Below are 18,050 nucleotides of genomic sequence, written 5' to 3'. Positions count from 1 at the left end.
TGATTTACTTGAGAATTTGTGTAAAATGGAGGTTGATCCATGAACAGAAATAACAGATTGCCAGTGTAGCATTTTAATAGGCTGTCATGTCATAGTTAACTACAATTGAAGACTGCATACAAACTGATAGATGTATCATGTAACATTTAAATCAATCGGTATCAGATCTTACAGCATGTGAGTGTTTCTGTGACTTCCTGTACAGTAGTGTTAATTTTGGCAGCTATTTTAGATGTAGTCATGGTCTTAGTCTTCAAACAAAAATGCTTGTTAGTTTTAGTCACATTTTATCCTTCATAGTTATAGTCTAGTTTTAGATGACGAGAGCTCAAAACATTTTTGTCCAGGTTTAGCCAAAGAAAAGTCTTTACAATTGAGTCAACTTTTAGTCATCAATTTTCAATTTTCAAATTTTAAACTTTTTTAAAAGTTGTTGTCTGGCCGACTGACCTGATGAAGCATGAATTCAGGCTTTTTACAAGGCGGCATGATGATGTTATTTCAGCATCCTTTTAATCCATTTACTGCAGTCAGATCACAGAAAAAATTGCTTCACTTCAAACAGATTAATTCAGTCTACATCTACTTGCTGGTCACAGTAACTACTCATTGATTTTAACACACCAACTGAAAAACTGCCCCTCACTGGAGATGGACAGGCACTCTGCAGCTGAGAACTGGGCACTGGTCAACCTCGGGTAGCGCTGGGAACAAAGTAACGCAACACAAATATTTTCTCCGCATTTGGTCTGAACTGGTACAGTTTAGTCCCGCCCTTTTTCGTAATTAGAAACAAAACCTATATTTCGTCACAGTTTTTATTATGAAAGATCTATTTTTAGCTCGTCAATGTCTTGTCAGTCATGGAAAAAAGGTCATTGACGAACATTTTTCGTCATAGTTTTAGTTAACGAAATTAACACTGTCATTGTCTCTACCATGGTTCTGAGTCGATGTTTGCTGATTTTCCTCTTGTTCGATTTACCAGTGTTTAACGTAATTCTTCCATGTGCCTTGGGATCGCCTCATCTGCCAGCCCGTCTGCCAGCTTATCCACCGTTTATCAGATCTCCATTTTACCAATGCTCTGCCTTCTTCTCCTCACCACTGTGACCGGTGCTAAAATAAAACTTTCTTATTGCATCTTTCCCCATGTCTGTGTCTGCACTTGAGTTCTCTTAGCCACATTGTGACAGAATGATCCAGCCAGACATCAACCCAGCAGACTCATTTGATGATTTTGGACTTTATATGCCTCAAAGATATTTAAAGGCTATGAGTGACAATCACATAGAGGCAGTCATGTCTTTTGCACACAAACATTTTTCCTTAAAGCCTTGGTTGACTCCATACCTGGAGTGGGCCACAGACTTCCTCAGCAAGCCCTTGGTCTCCAGCTGTCAGCCCAAGCCCCAGCCCCCTGTGTCAGCTAGCTGTCAGCTTGCAAGACTCCAGATAGAGGCCCCTAGATTGCCCCAGTTGACATCTCGTCTGTTCCTACATCGGGGTCCCAGCTGACGTCATTTCTCCATCTGCGTCTGGGGTCTGGGTGAAAGCCTCTTCTGTTCCCGTGTGCAAATTCCCGGTCGACGCCTCTTTTGTTTCTGGGTCGGCCATCAAATCTCCTGTTCCTGGGTCAGCCTTTGCACCTCCTGCGCCTGGGTCTACCTATGCCTCTCATGCCCCTGGGTTGACCAATGCCTCTCCTGCCCCTGGGTCTGCCGACCTGGTCGGTGGTACAGCGGACACCTGCTCCTGGTTCCCCGTTGGCAGCCCAGCCAACTCTTGATTCTGGTTCTCTGTTTGGGGCCTGCTAGTCTCTAGTGCTGCAGTCAGACTCCGGTCCTGGTCTCAAGCCTGGTTGCCCGCCTTTCAAGGGGTTCTGCCTTTGTCACCCACCTCCTGCCCAACCTCCAGAGGGGTTCCGCCTTCACTGCTGGCCTCTGGCCTGACCTCCAGAAGGGTAAGACCGATTTCTTAACTTTCTTGTTGTAGATGAGGTTATCCTCTTAGAATTAGCTTTGTAGCCTTAAAGCTGGGGTTGGTAAGATGGAAAAAACATCAAGTCCAGGCAACATTTTGAAAGTATCCAGCCAGTAAATACCACCCCCTGCACTCAGGCCTCTCTCCAAAACCATTCCCCCCAAACCATGAACGTGCACTGTTGACAACTGCCAAATACCAGCAACGGAGTCCAAGTCGTCACAAGCGGTCGGAAGAAGAGTGTGTCAGTGTATTGTTATCATCACAGCATCTAACTACAAGTAACTACCTCATGTCTAATATAATCATATTGAATGTAAACAACAAAAACAGCCATTGCTACTACTGATAGCCATCAGGCTAGCTTTGTTAGCGTTCAGAAATTGTTTTGAAAGTGTATTTTGATGTTGTAACTTATTGCTGGTTAGCTAGCGGCAGCTGGCTATGGTAATATTAGATAGTGCTAAGCGAAACAAGATTAGTAATGGGCCTGCTACACGTTTTTTTTTCTGTTACCCTGTGATTCACAGACAAACGTGAATATTGTATTAGACTCATGATGATACAATGTTTTGCATGTTAGTATGTAGGGATGTGCACGGTTACTCGGATACTCGGGTACCCGAGTAGACAATCTGCTAATCGGTTACGAATTATTAACCGGTTAACCTAGGATTATTTCATTGTCGGCGATGCCGGGTGTATAGTCGCTCTGTTTCTTGTCTATTTCAGCCTTTACACCGACCCCACCGGTGTGTTTGTAACGTTAGCTTACCCAGAAGCCGAGCAGTCAAGCCTGTCCAATAGGGACCCGTGTGCCGTCACATGACGGGCTAAAATCCAATGGGAAAACATGATCTGCCAAAGATCGTTTATTTACATCAAGATGGTTGCTCTGTTGCCGTGTGTGATCACTACTATCAGGAAATCTCCCGTAAATCCTAATAAATAATGCGTAAATTAACATGTATGCAATATTTCGGGGTCCGCCTGCTATTCCGACATGTCTCTCTTTAGACATGCCGCTATTCCGACAAGTCTCCGACAATGGCAAAAAACAATGTCGAAATAGTGGGACGCTTGAAAAATAACTTTAATGCCGCTATTCCGACAATTACAGGTCACTGTCTAAATAGCGGCATGTCGGAATAGCAGCATGTAACCGCATTTGTAACCTTAAACTGGCTTACAACCACTCAACGAGTTCGATGCGAAACCACTTAAGGTTCAAGAAACACGAAAGCATAAGCACCGCTAATTACTGAAAAAAAAAAAAAAAAAAATCCCGGGGTATAAATGCGCTCCGTCCAGAGGGGAAACTTTTTTTTTTCCCAGTCATAAACTCATATGTGCATCTTAAACTCCAATCTACTCTTATTAACCACCTGATATTTTGTCTGACGACGCTGTGTGTCAGCAATGCGCTGTCTGATGGACAGAGCGCATTTATGAGTCATATATTTTATTACTCGGTTACTCGATTAGGACCAGGTTCGGGTACTCGGTTAGAAAATTACTCGAAATGCCCATCCCTATTAGTATGCTGAGGTCAGTGTTGGCCAACAGGTTAGGCTGTTGATGTCATTGTTTTCTCAATCCTCTACTGTTTTGGCAGTGAATCTCCTGTAGAAAGAATAGCACAATTACTTATCTGTCAGTAAATGCAGCTTTTCAAAGACCTTGAAATTATTATCAATTTAAATCAAAATCAAATCAAATCAAATTTTATTTGTATAGCCCAAATTCACAAATCACAGTTTGCCTCAGAGGGCTTTACAATCTGTACAGAGACGACACCCTCTGTCCTTCGACCCTCGATTCGAGTGTGGTATTATCACACCACAACTTTGGTTGCATTTTATGCAGTGACAAATATTCCTGACATCAACCAGACATAGCCTGTTACATTCATTTTTACCAATTCTACTTTTCTGTGGGGTTAGCAAAATTTGGTGTAATTTTCATAGTTTCACGTTTTTATTATTTTTTACTATGCATTTTGACAGTAGTGTGTACAAGCTCTACTTTTTTTGTTGTTGTACATCTTGGAGTACCTGGCATAAGAGAAGGGAGTTCCAGCTTGGTGAAACTTTCAGATTACTTTACAAGTTTACCTGTCCAACTCCTCAATTCCTGTGGCAGTCATCATTCCTGCAAAAATTATAATAATTACAGAAAACCGGATATGGATGGAAAACTAAATGTGGGTGGCAAGTGATTATTTGAGGGGATTGGAAGGTGCATTGTGTGTTTCCCACATTCTACGTTGGTCAGCTGACACACAGAACATGAATTGAAATGCAAAGTCTACTTTCTTAAAAAATTTCTTATTAATATGCAATAGTCGCAAGCGGTAGGCTAACAAGTGACTGCTAGGACCAGTACTTGAAGCATTTTCCTGGTGCAGCATTTTCCTTTTTGTATGGTATCCATGCTAAGGAGCACATTCATGCACATTAAACAAACCAACTTGATATTAAAGAAGTACACGTCTTTATGAAATGTATCCATCAGAGATACATATTACATGAATAACAATGGTTTGATCCATGTTGCTATCAGCATCACGTTACCCTCATCTGTCAGGAGAAACATCAGGGCATGGTTCTGCTGTGAACTGACACTTCCAGGCTGGAAGTTGATGTGTCCCTCTCATAACTATAGGACACATAAATAGGATACATCAGCACATTTGTGAAACATCCAGTCTGTCTTTATGAATGAACGTCATATAAATACCATCTAACAACATCTGCTTACAACTACAATGCAAACTATATTCACAGATATATGTAATCTCCCCAGGACCTCCGAACAGTGGACTTGGCCTTTCACACGTGTAGCACACAAGAATTAGTCCTCTCACATACAGCTCGTCCAAACAGCCCAGGGTAGCAGGTCATGTGTGAACACTGCTGTATGGATTAGATCCACAGTACGTGTAAACGTTGGCCTGCGTGTAAACGGTGACGTTACATGTAAATATGTCTTATACGGCAGTCGTCTGTCATAGCAAGCTAGCTAACGTTAGCTTCAAGCTGACGATGCTAACAATGTTAGTGTTGAGCTAATACATATGACAGCAACATTAGCTAACGTTAGCTACGTTGACTACATAATGCAGAGTAATAATACATTTCCCCCAACCAAAACAAAGCAGCTCATTACCTGTCCAACAGAGACACAGCTAACATGGCGTCCGTTTTCAGGCCTACAACTCCATCAGTTGTCTCCATCGTTGAACAACCACTCCAGTGATGACTCGTTTCACCTATTGAGCCATCCAACTTCTTTTTGTTTGTAGCCTTCTCCAGTTCCGTCTTTCTTTTCTTGCTCTGTTTGGCAGTGCAAGCTGCTGTAGGTACAGCTGCTAATGAAAAGTGTGTCTGTACTTTCTCTGTCATTCTCGTCTGTAAACAATGACCTCACTCCACCACAGCTCCAGCAGTGCAGTGCGTAGACTCCGGTCACGTTCAGTGAGTGATGGCGGAGTCAGCGCAGGGTGGGCAGGTAAGGGCAGATTGATGTTCAAGGCTGACACTTTGATATGTCTGGGTCATTTGTCTGCAACCCTAGGCTGCAGCACCCTACTTCCCATATGAATTTTCCTTTATGCAGACATATGCACAGTTACATGAAACAAACCAGTACAATAAGCACTCCTCTTGGCCCTCGTTAATGCCAAGAAAACAATTCTCATGAACCAGAAATCAAGAAAAAACAATCAATCAATTTGACTTGAACTGGCTACCACTCATCAGCTTCCTGCTATCTTGACTCAATGTTTTTTTTAACTTCTCTTTTATTTTAGCATATATTATAGTGTACCAACCATTCACACTGACACAAATCTAAACAGCTGTATTGGTTTTCCATTATGTATGAGTTGGCCTTAACACCCCTACCTTCCAACAATCATGAGTTCCCTCTCTGATGCTTTTGGCCTGGCTCTGTGGTAGAGATCCAGAGTAAACAGAGTGGAGCTGCTGTTAAATATGGAAGTAAGAGATGACATCAGAGCAGCTAACATGACTGCTAGCATCAGACCACGAAGACCTGCAGAGAGAGAAGGGTCAAAAAGATGGCACAGTCATGAGAAAAATAGGGTGATTAAACATAACATTGATGTTTACATACTACAATCTAGGGTTCCAAAAATTGTTAATTTATTATTAAATCATTTTGTATATTTTTCCTTTGTAAATGAACAAAGGGAAAAACAAAAAAATGCAGAAGCAAATACAAGCAGAGCAAACATTTATTTGACACTGATTTGATTTGACTGATCTATACACTGTCTCAATCAGAGTTTGTTGCCCATGTGTTAGTCACACACTTTTTAAGAGATCATATGCAAAGACAGAACATTTCATATTCCGTTCTGTCATGTGGTGGAACACCAATAAAGAAAAATAAAATTAAAACTGCAAGTAGTGATGAATGGGCCCTCACATGGGGCTTGAGACAGCAGCTGAACTTCCACTGTCCAGAAGAGGTCAGCGCAACTTCCTGTGGCCACTATGTGGTGGTAGAGAACACTCACTAATTACACATTAGGTCGAAGTATATCAAGACTAGACAGAACCATGAAAATGTTATATGAGATCATGAAAGACCAGGAAACCCCAAGTATTTTTGTTATGTTATGGCATGGGGAAAAAATAGAAGACAGACTTCACCCTGAAACCACACTGAGGGCAGGGCTGTCTTCTCCTCACTGGCTGTTGCCAATCATGATGGTGATTCTGATTTTTGCAAAAGACTCAGACAATGAACGAACAGCTGCATGAACAGACATTTTGACAATATTAATATTCACTGTCTCACAGAGCCAGGCCCAGGTACCTCATTGGCAGTTAGGGGGAGAAATATGAAATTATTACTTTATACAAGTCCTGGTTAGGGTTCGGATAAGTGCAAAGGATAAGTCTTTGCAATCTCCCCAAAAATGACATGAATCGTGTGTGTGACATGAATTGGACGTAGACAAGATGGTGCTTGTGTGTGGCCTGCAGTCTGCTGCTGTCAGCTTTGTTTGTGTTTATGTTGTTTCTGTCACTTCTGTCACAACTCTGCACTGGTTTATGATCGCCAAGCACTGTTTAACATCTGACTTATCGCTGAAAAGCTGGTGAAATATGACCTGGGTGGGCAGAAAACATGTCTTCCCCCACTCCTATCAGCAATACCTGCTGGCCTCCACCGCAGTCAGGTGCCACTGCTCCTGAGGAGGCGTCATAGGCGCCGGGGAAAATGCGGCGGTCTGTCAGTGAAAATGAAATCCTGCCTGGCACTGTCTCCCAGGACTAATCTCCATGGCGTCTTGGCAATATATGGATCAGATTTGGATCATCATTGTTTCTGGCGCTCTCTTGATCCTGTGTACACCTGGCTGGTACCTGTTGTCGGCCGGGTTGAGGAGATCCAGACATCCTTTCCTCACTCACCTTGCCTCCGCAGAGCTGGGGTGAATCCCCGAAGCCTTTGGCCGCTGGGTCAAGCACCCCTGACAGCAAAAGGCCTGGCTCCAACCAGGTTAGCCCTGGTAAATGCTAGATCGATAGCAAATAAGACATTCATTCTGGATGATTTCTTCACGTCCGGTGGATTGGATTTTCTTTGTGTAACTGAAACCTGGCTGAGTGTTGGTCAGTCAGGCTCTTTCTCTGAAGTTTTACCTCTGGATTGTACATATTTTAGCTCCCCGAGAACTACTGGTCGAGGAGCAAAGGTGTAGTCAAGGGTATACGCGGGTATACGGCGTATACCCACTTATTTTTCAGTCAGCATTGCGTATACCCGCTTCTAAATCCCCCCTGATGCACACCATTCAGTAGTATCTGCGAGCCAAATTGCCCATTTCCCCCCAGTGATAATGAAGCGAGCACCCACGCTACTCTGCCTCTAATTGGCTAGTACTCGCTGCCTTTACCGATTAGATTGGTTAACTAACTTTAGGCATTAGGACTGATGAGCCAATCGGTGGCAGAGAAGGGCGGGTCATGCCGAGGTAAATATTGCTAACCGGCGAATTTACTTTTACGAGTTTACTTTAAATGATTTGCCGTTAGGATTTGTAATGAACCGGTAAGATGAAGCGAGCTATTCAAACAAAAAATTAATTTCACAATTACAAACGTCCTCGCGAATCAACATCAGCCAGCAGCTCAGCTAATGTTAGCGATGCTACACCGGTAAGCCCAACGTCACCGCCCTCTCTGGCCCCCACCTCCGTCGGAGAGGATGCTGTCAGTGAAGGAGATGCTGCCTCTTCGCCCACAGCCAAAGATGCCTGTACAACTTCGGCTGAAGAGGTCAACTACGGTAGGTGGGCGTGGGCCCTTTTTTTTTTTTTTATTGCTGGACCTTGTAAATGATGTTAATAACATGTCAGGGCATGTGTAATTACGGAGCCCTGGAGGTGACATGGATGTGGGGGTTTTTTTTAAACCCGCGCGCGACTAGCTATCTCGCACGCGCAACTTACTATCTCGTGTGTGCGAGATAGTAAGTTGCGCGTGCGAGATCCATATAGATGAACGCATCTTTATGAAATGGACTAAAAGAGCGGTCATGAGTCGTGCTGTAGCCAAAGGTTTATGTATTATATAAAGAGACTTGCTCCTTTTGTGATGAGATGAGAGACTTGATGTTTTGTGATGAGATTTAAATATAAATGTCTTCTGGTAATGGCTTACAATAGCAGCCAGTATGAATGAAGTCTGTTACAATACTCTCACACCTTGGAAGAATTGTCAATTAAATCAGGCAAATGTTTATCTGTTTCTGTGTGTGTTAATAACACTGTGTACATATAAGATCAGTTTCAGTTCCACTTGTGTACTATTTACTCTCAGCTATTCCACCCCAAAGCTGATGTGTTACTATAAACTTTAACATATAAGTTATAAGATAGTATGTAAAACATGCTGTGCAAACATTTTAAATAGGCTGCTCTATCATAAGAGTAAGCACAACTACAAGCCAAGTATACTTCAACTTTCTATATAAAGCAAGAATACTTCATTATACTTTTCTTAAGTATATCTCGATCAAAAGATTGTACAAGTATAGGCGATATATACTTAGACTTTTCTGTATACTTATATAAGATAAGCCAAGTATACTTAAGTATAATTTTGTTAATTATATCTCTGATTAGTACATAAAAAGTATACTGAAAGCATACTTTATTATTTTAGTTTAAAAGAAGTATACTAATAGCACACTTGAATAAACTTATTTTTCGTAAGGGCATGACCGCTCTTTTAGTCCATTTCATATAGATGCATTTATCTATATGTATCGCACGTGCAAGATAGTAACTCGCACGCACAAGATAGTAAGTCGCGTGCGCGAGTAAAAAAAACAAACAAACAATGTCACCTCCAGGGCTACGTAATTGACTGTTTAGGGGGAAAAAATTAAATAAATAAAATGAAACGGATTATGACAACACTTTTGAATGGGTTGTGGTCATTGTTTCCCTTGTTTCATTTATAGCCTGTATCACCTAAAATCACTTTTGTTGTTTTTCTGTAGACATTAATAATGACTGGCCAGACCTGTGGACTGCCAAACAAAAAGAAGATTTTAAATCCAAGAACCCCTGGTTGGGATCCAAAAACAAAAAAATGGGTAAGTTTAGGTAGATTGCTAGTTTAGGTAACTTCTGAAACAGTGGTCACAGAGAAATATTGTGTATGTGTGTGTGTGTGTGTGTGTGTGTGTGTGTGTGTGTCCTTGGATGTATGTGGAAGAAATGGAACATGCACACATACAGCTGTGGATACAGTAGTTGCATTGTTTGTTTATGCTTCACAGGATGTCTGGTCTGTAGCAGTGTGAACTCCATTGGGATCAACAAGGAGCAAGGTGTATCACTCTCAAGAGAATGGAGGAACTTTGAAATTCAAGTGTTTGGCCAGGGAAGTAGAACAACAAGTCTGTCAGCCTTTAGAAATAAGGTGAGGAAACATGCTTTGTCCAAGGCCCACACTCAGGACTCTAAAGGTGGCAGAGCAACAGAACAAAGCTGCCATTGAGAATGCAATGGAGGCTATGACTGAGTCCTACATGAAGGAAACTGAAGCTGTGTTTCGAACAGCCTACCATCTGGCCAAAAAGAACCGACCCTTTTCTGACCATGAGAGTCTCGTTGAGCTGCAGGAACTGAATGGTGTAAATATGGGCTCAATACTTCATTCACGTTACAGTGCAACACAAATAATACAGCATGTTGCCAGTGAGATGCAGAGAAAAATCGTCAGTAGCATTATAGCATCATCCAGTAAGTTAGCTGTCCTAATTGACGGGGCATCTTCTTTAAGTCATAAAGCTGTCATGACAGTTTCTATTAAAGCATCAATTCAAGAAGAAAGCCCTGAGTTCATATTCCTTGAACTTGTTGAACTGGAAAATCAGAGAGCAGATGGCATAGAACAGGCGTTACTCACCTGTTTAACTAATGCTGGCTTTACAGAAGAGTGGCTTCATGAAAACTGGGTAACATTTGTATCTGATGTAGCCAGTGTCATGTTAGGAAAGAAGTCAGGAGTAGCAACCAGGCTGACCTCGAGATTCCCAAAGCTTTTCGTATGGCACTGTATGAACCATAGACTTGAACTCGCTGTGTCAGATGCAGTTGATGAGGTAAACTCTGTCAATCACTTCAAAACTTTCATCCAGAAGCTATATTCTCTGTATAGTACGTCAAACAAAAATGAACGTGAACTCATAAATGCAGCAGCTGAAGTAGGCTCACAACTTCTTCGCATTGGCAGAATCTTGGATGTACGCTGGGTGGCCAGTAGCTTTCGGACTGTTCGTGCTGTTTGGACATCCCTGGGAGCTCTTGTGCAGCACTTTAAAAATGCTTGCTGTGATGAGACAAGGTCCACCAAAGAGAGGCAAATGTACAGAGGTTTACTAGACCGTGTTCAAAGTCCAGAATTTATTTGTGACCTTGGGCTCATGTATGACACTCTGCATGAACTAAGTCTCCTGTCACAGGAGCTTCAGTCTCGTTCAATAACTCTGCTCAAGGCAGAGCATCTGCTGAAACGCTCAATCAGAGTGATCCAGTCATTCAAAGAGAGTCCAGGTGAGAAATATAGTGAGGCTTTAGAAGCAAAACAGACTGGGGAGTATCGGTCCACAGCACTGAAAACAACTGCAAAGCTGAAGTCTATCAATCCAGGCCAGTTCTTACAAAGCCTTGTGAACAATCTGGAGAAACGCTTGTCTTTTGAGGATGAGACCATCAAGGACCTCAGCATCCTTGATCAGAGTAAATGACCATCAAAGCCCAGCATCCGCCATGGTGAAGAGCAAATTAAGCGACTGTGCAAGCGATTTAACTTGTGCACAGACCAAGCACTGAATGGGATCCGGGACCTACTGGAAGACCCCAGTAGTGAGCCCAAGGACCTAAAACCACTCATGAACTGTATGAAAACATTCCCTGTCAGTACAGCAGAGTGTGAGAGGAACTTTAGCCTTATGAACAATATAAGCTCAGACAAGAGGGCTGTCCTACTGATCTCAAACATATCAAACTTGATGATGATTAATATCAACGGCCCGCCTACTTCCAAGTTTGATCCCAGGAAATATACAAGGACCTGGTTGAAGAGCCATCATGCTGCCTCTTCTGCGCGTTCTAGACAGTTGCAGAAAGCAAGTCTGTCTGGAATATACTGTAGTATGAGCAAAGGTTAGAAACCCAGTACTGGGTTGAGAGAGTATATCACTGTTGATGTGTTGTAAATGCATATATATTGTTTCATTGTTAACTAAATATTGTTGTTTTGTTACATATTGTTTTGTTGAATAATTTGAATGATGATGTTCAATCATCATATTATATTTATATATATCTAAGGAGTTATGCTAAAATAGTGTTTATTTCAATTTTACGCCAGTGCACTTTTGAGTTTATCTGATTGGTTTTGATGTGTGGAAGAGAATGATTTTTTTTTTTTATCTAAGGTGAAATATGAACAAGGATGCATTGTCAAATTCAGATCTTAAGTATTTTATTTAAATAAATGTTAAAAAAACAACTGAAACACCATGTTTGCCTCATCTATATTTTACATTCATGCATTCAGGCTGCCTGTGTGACCAGTAATACCTACAAACTGCTCCTGATCAAGTCATGTTAATTTTATAATAGTGGCACACTCTGGCCCACGCTATCTGTTGCAAATCAGCTGTTCAAAGAGACAGTTTGCAAAAGAAACTACTGACTTGCCAAGTGAGAGAATAGGTGTCATTCCTTATTCCTTAGTCCATCCACAGTGTGGATGGACTAAGGAATAAGGAATAGTTCACTCAAAATGCATAGTTGTCTCTCACTAGTCTGTGGGCCAGTATTGGTTAAGTAGTTTCATAATCCTTCCTCCCTGAGATCAAGCAGCAGAAATTATGTGACAATAAGCAAATACTACTGATGGATTTTGGGGTAAACTAAATAGAGTAGTCTTACATGTCACTGTTGCTAAAACAGGCCGTTTTTCTGGGCTGCGTTAAAAAAAGGGAAAAAATTAAGAGTATACCCACTTCTCCAGTGACCACTACACCACTGTCGAGGAGGAGGAGTAGCGACTGTTTTTAAGGGAAGTCTTAACTGCAGACAACTGTTGTCAGACTTTTACGCCAGTTTTGAGTTAAATATGTTCGAGTTGGATCGATCAGTACTCTGTGCTGTCATATACTGACAACCTAAAAATAACAAGGACTTTATAACGACTTTTCTGACTTTTTGGCTGGAATGATGACAAAATATGACAGTGTTCTTATTGTCTGAGATTTCAACATTCATGTTTGCTGTCCGACCAAGCTGCTGGTTAAAGACTTTCTAAATCTTATTGACTCATTCAATCTTGTACAGTGTGTGACAGGTCTGACACAAGAGCGTGGACACACATTAGATCTTGTGTTAGCATGTGGTCTACCTGTTTTTAACATTGCACATGCAGTTTTCTCTGATCACATGCCTGTTTTATTTGAGATCTCTCTCCACTGTTTTATCGCTAAACCGTTTGCTCCTGCTCAGCGGCGACGTTTGTTTAACCCTTCCACTGCTGAACAGTTCTCTGCTACTTTTGAGCATGTTGAGACTCACTCAGCCCCCCTTTGTTTTAATACTGAGGAGGTAACCTCACTATTTTATTCCACCTGCCAAAACATCCTGGATACTGTCGCTCCATTTAAAGTCATGCGCTCCAAACCCAAAGCTGAACCATAGCTGAATGACTCTACTCTTGCTGTTAGACAAGAGTGCAGGAGAGCTGAACGCAAGTGGAAAAAAGAAAAGCTGCAGATGTCTTTTGACATCTTAAAAAAAGGCTGGTGCAGATATCAGAGAACTGTCAAAGCTGAAAAAACAAAATATTTTCTGTCATCATTTCTAGGAACTCAACCTCACAAACCTCAGGTTCTTTTTAGTACTATTAACAGTATTCTTAATACTCCCAAATCTGCTTGTCTTGATGGTTCCTCTGAGACCTGTGAAAAATGTATCCTATTTTTTGTTGAAAAGATTGCGACTATTAGAGCACACATCTCATCCACCTTCTTATGACCCGTCCATCACTATCACCTGCTCTGCTGTTTTTAACCAGTTTGAGCCTGTGTCTCTGTCTCTTTTAAAGTCCGTGTAAAGCAAATTCAGCCATTTTCTTCTAAACACATTAAATAGGTTATAAATGTATTTCCTTAAAACATGTAAAAAGCCATTCAGCCATTTATAATTTAGTTATGGAGCTAGGCTGCCAAACTGTATTTCAACATTTCTGTGTTCAGGATTTAATGGGCGGGTCAGAAATCATAGCCGCGTTACGTAACGCGGCTATGATTAGCATAAACCCCGCCCTGCTGCGGAAGCAGTATAAGTACGTTCAGTGCATTAGCTTCGGTGGTTTTCCGCTAGCTCTCGAGTCTCGGATAGCATCGCTTATGATAGTCTGCAGCTAGCTAACCAGTCATATCTCCTCCACGTAGCTCATGCATCTTTCCTGGATGCCACAGTGTGCAGGCCAGGGTAACGGCTCAGTTAGCCTATTTAAGTCTCCTACCGAGACAACGTAAGGAAATGGTGGATCGATGTTGTCAAGAGGAGCTACTGTGGAGAGTTCAAAATCACCACCAACACCAGTCTCTGCAGTGTCCACATTACCCCCGATAGTTACAGCACGGCCACAGGCATTACGTGCCCGCCACCGAGCCTCTCCGTCCGCCGACAGCGGCTGCTACCATCACGGCCACCAGAGAGAGAGCACCTGCTGTCGGTGGCGGGCACGTAATGCCGGTGGCCGTGATGGTAGCAGCTGCTGTCGGCGGACGGAGAGGATGTGCCCGCCACCGATCCTCTCTGTCCCGCTGACAGCAGGTGCTCTCATCTCCGCCACCGGCATAACATGCCCGCCACGATCTTCTCCGTCCCCGGCTTGCATCCTCCCGTCCTGCCGACAGCGGCTGCTACCATCACGGCCACCGGCATTACGTGCCCACCACCGACGGCAGGTGCTCTCATCTCCGGTGGCGGGCACATAATGCCGGTGGCCGTGATGGTAGCAGCCGCTGTCGGCGGGACGGGAGGATGCAAGCCGGGGACGGAGAAGATCGGTGGCGGGCACATAAGGGTGCCCGCCACCGATCCTCTCTGTCCCGCCGACAGTAGGTGCTCTCATCTCCGCCACCGGCATTACGTGCCCGCCAGTGTAAGTATGTGCTTATGTTATAAATATTGTATTCGTTTAATTAAATGCATTTTGCTGAAGGTGCAAATCCTGGAAGTGATTTTACATCGTGCCCATGTAATGTTAGCAAATGTTATTGCATTTAATCATGACATGATTTGGCCTGATTCCCTGAGCGAGTCCATCTGACAGCACAATGATAATCCACAGGTAATATTTTATGTGCACCAATATAGCTATGACAAGGAATTATATGTAGACTGGGGTTTAAATTACTGGGAAATAAATTACCATTCTGATGGAGCCTGTGAGGAACGAGGCTGAGCACTATCAGTGTCGGACTCAGAGTCAGTTTCTGGCTCTGATGGCTCAAACAGGTAGGGCTGGGTCCTTCAGACGATGCTGCTAGCACTAGCTTCCATTGTTGCTAGGCTACGTCCTTGTACACGGAGGGCTCCCCTCCCGCGCGTGGGCGTGGTTCCAGCGCCTCTAACTGACACGCCCCCAGCGTTTCACAGCAGAGAGAAGTGCTTGTTTTTCCATGATTTTGAGACCTAATTTTATATACTTAGCAATTTTTTTAATCTTTCAAATTTGGCTCAGTGGTCAATGATACATGCTACTGTGGTGTGACAAACTCATAACACAATTTTTTTGCTGCTTTACACGCACTTTAAAGGAAACCATTGGTCATATGAAACCCTCAGCTTGTCCCACAGATTTTGTCCTCTCTTGTTTTGAGATACTTGTGAGACTATGGGACCAAACATCCTGATGATTATAAATAGCAGTCTATCTGCAGGTGTTGTGCCAGCAACTTTTAAGCATGCAATAGTACAACCTCTGATCAAAAAACCCAATCTGGACACATCAGTCCTCTCCAATTTCCAAACTCCTGTTTCTTTCAAAAATCTTGGAAAAAGTTGCTCATGCAATTGCAGTCTTATTTAGACATACATGGCATCCTTGAAGTATTCCAGTCTGGTTTTAAACCCCTGCACAGCACTGAGTCTGTAAAGGTTTTTAACAATCTTTTATTAACTACTGACTCAGGCGATTCCGCCATTCTTATACTTCTAGATCTTACGGCTGCATTTGACACAGTAGACCATAGGATCCTCATCTCTCGCCTAGAAGGCACTGCTCTGGAATGGTTCAGGTCTTACCTGTCTGAAAGAAGCTTTTCTGTCAATTTTAGTGACTCTGTCTCTTCCTCAGCACCTCTCCCTTGTGGAGTCCCTCAGGGGTCTATTCTCGGAACTATTATGTTTTCCCTCTACCTTCTTCCCCTAGGGTCCATCTTCAGAAAATATGGCAACTCGTTTCACTGCTATGCAGATGACACTCAAATTTACCTGCCTTTGAAACAGAAGGATGAAAACTCTTTCAAATTATTGTTTGATTGTCTTACAGACATCAAAGCTTGGATAGCCTTAAATTTCCTAAACTTCAATGAAAGTAAAACTGAAGTCCTGATTTTAGGACCTAGTGGTGCCCGTGATGCCCCTCATATGCATCTGTGTTCCCTGGAACCATATGTAAGACCTGCCGTGAAAAATCTGGGTGTGATAATGGATAGTGATTTTAAGATGGACAAACAGATTAACTCGAGCTGAGGCTTTTTCTAAGGTCAAGCCATTTTTATCATTTCATGACTTGGAAAGGGTTATACATGCTTTTATCTCTTACTGGATTGACTACTGTAATGCCATTTATGTTGGTGTTAGCCAGGCTTCCCTCTCTCGCTTGCAGTTGGTGCAAAATGCTGCAGCTCGTCTTTTAACTGGAACAAGCAAGCAAGAGCACATCTCACCCATACTGGCCTCCCTTCACTGGCTCCCTGTACGTTTTAGGATTGATTTTAAGATTTTATTGTTTGCCTATAAATCACTAAACGGGCTAGCTCCAGCCTACCTTACTGACCTTTTACATCCAAATGTCCCATCAAGGTCACTCAGGTCCACGGACCAGCTGATCTTGGTTGTCCCTAGGTCAAAGCTGAAGCACAGGGGAGATTGTGTGTCTTGCCTCTGTGGGCCCCAAACTCTGGAGCGAGCTGCCTCTAAATGTTAGGCTGGCCCCCACACTACCTGTTTTTAAAACTCGCCTTAAAACACATTTTTATTCCTTGGCTTTTATTTCAGTATGAGAGTGGCCCCTGTCTGTCCTTGTGTCTATCTTAACTGGTCTTTGTGTTTTTACTGTGTTACTCGCAGATTCCACTGGATACGGTATGGCTACGGTATGGCTGCGTTACGGCTCCGGCACAATTTTGCTCCGTCGTTCTCATCCGGCAACCCCCACCAGCTGCGTTTTGAGTCTGCCATGGCGCAGCTCCGCCGAACAGCTGGAGTTATGAAACCGAGGAATTCCTGCGATAATTACATAATCACACACGACCGCAGTTATATGTATGTGTTATAAACACAACAACACAAAGTGTTCCCGACCGACGGATTAGAAGAAGAGCTTGTATTTGTCTCTTTTTTGAGGTTTTTGTGTTTGTATCAACACAGAGTGTTTTATTTTGAAAATCAACCGGATGTCTTGTTGTAGTTTCGTGTCTGACTTCCTGTCTGCTCTGTGCTAAATTCGGCTGAATTGCTGCATTGTGTTGCAGCGTCCGCCAGAATAGAAGTCCTGTGTATCTGATCCGCAGGGCTGCGGACTGCCGGAGCTGGGACGCAGCAGACACGCAGCGCAGCGGACCTGGTGGAAGTTAACACATAGACTAGAGTGCTACGGATCAGCTCCGCCGCCGTGGCGGAGCCATAACGCAGCCGTACCGTATCCAGTGGAATCTGCGGGTTAGCCATTTCAGTTTTATTGTACAGCACTTTTGTCAGCTGTTGTTGTTTTTAAATGTGCTTTATGATTTCCTGCACTTAATTGACTCCTTTAATTTAGTGCAATCTGTTACCTCCCCAACACATGTAAAAAATCATACCTTGGACCTAGTATTATCCTTTGGTCTCTCTCCTAGCAATTTTGCTTTTCATGATATCTGTGTGTCTGACCACAGGGTTATTCTATTTGACACTGAGCTTTTCTTACCTGCACCAAAACTCCCTGTCCCAACCTGCGTCCGCATACTAAATTCCACCACATCTAGTTTATTTTCCAGTGCTTATACTGCCGATCCCACTGTCCCTGTTATTGAATCTCCCTCTACCTACTTAACCATTGATGCATTGTTAGACCTCTTCCATACATCATGCCTGCATATCCTAGATTCCATCGCCCCTCTCAAAGTCAAAGCTAGGAGGAAAATAGTGAACCCCTGGCTGGATGAACCCACACGCTCTATTCGCAGGGAATGTCGGAAAGCAGAGCGTAAATGGGCAAAAGACAGACTACATGTAT

General features: G+C 42.9%; 1 protein-coding gene across 2 annotated transcripts in view; it reads right to left on the bottom strand.

Moving 5' to 3' along the window:
- Nucleotides 1-18,050, bottom strand: part of slc5a9 (solute carrier family 5 member 9) — a 43,255-nt gene that overhangs the window by 13,365 nt on the left and 11,840 nt on the right. For both annotated transcript variants that reach the window (XM_084355368.1, XM_084355369.1), the window contains one exon: nt 5,889-6,039. In XM_084355368.1, the coding sequence (XP_084211494.1) occupies nt 5,889-6,039 (151 nt within the window). The remainder of the gene's footprint in view (nt 1-5,888; nt 6,040-18,050) is intronic.

This window comes from Pagrus pagrus, assembly GCF_965226575.1.
Source record: "Pagrus pagrus genome assembly, chromosome: 6".
Lineage (NCBI taxonomy): Eukaryota > Metazoa > Chordata > Actinopteri > Spariformes > Sparidae > Pagrus > Pagrus pagrus.
The sequence above is the reverse complement of the archived record's forward strand: the minus strand, read 5'-3'. Positions and strand labels throughout refer to the sequence as shown.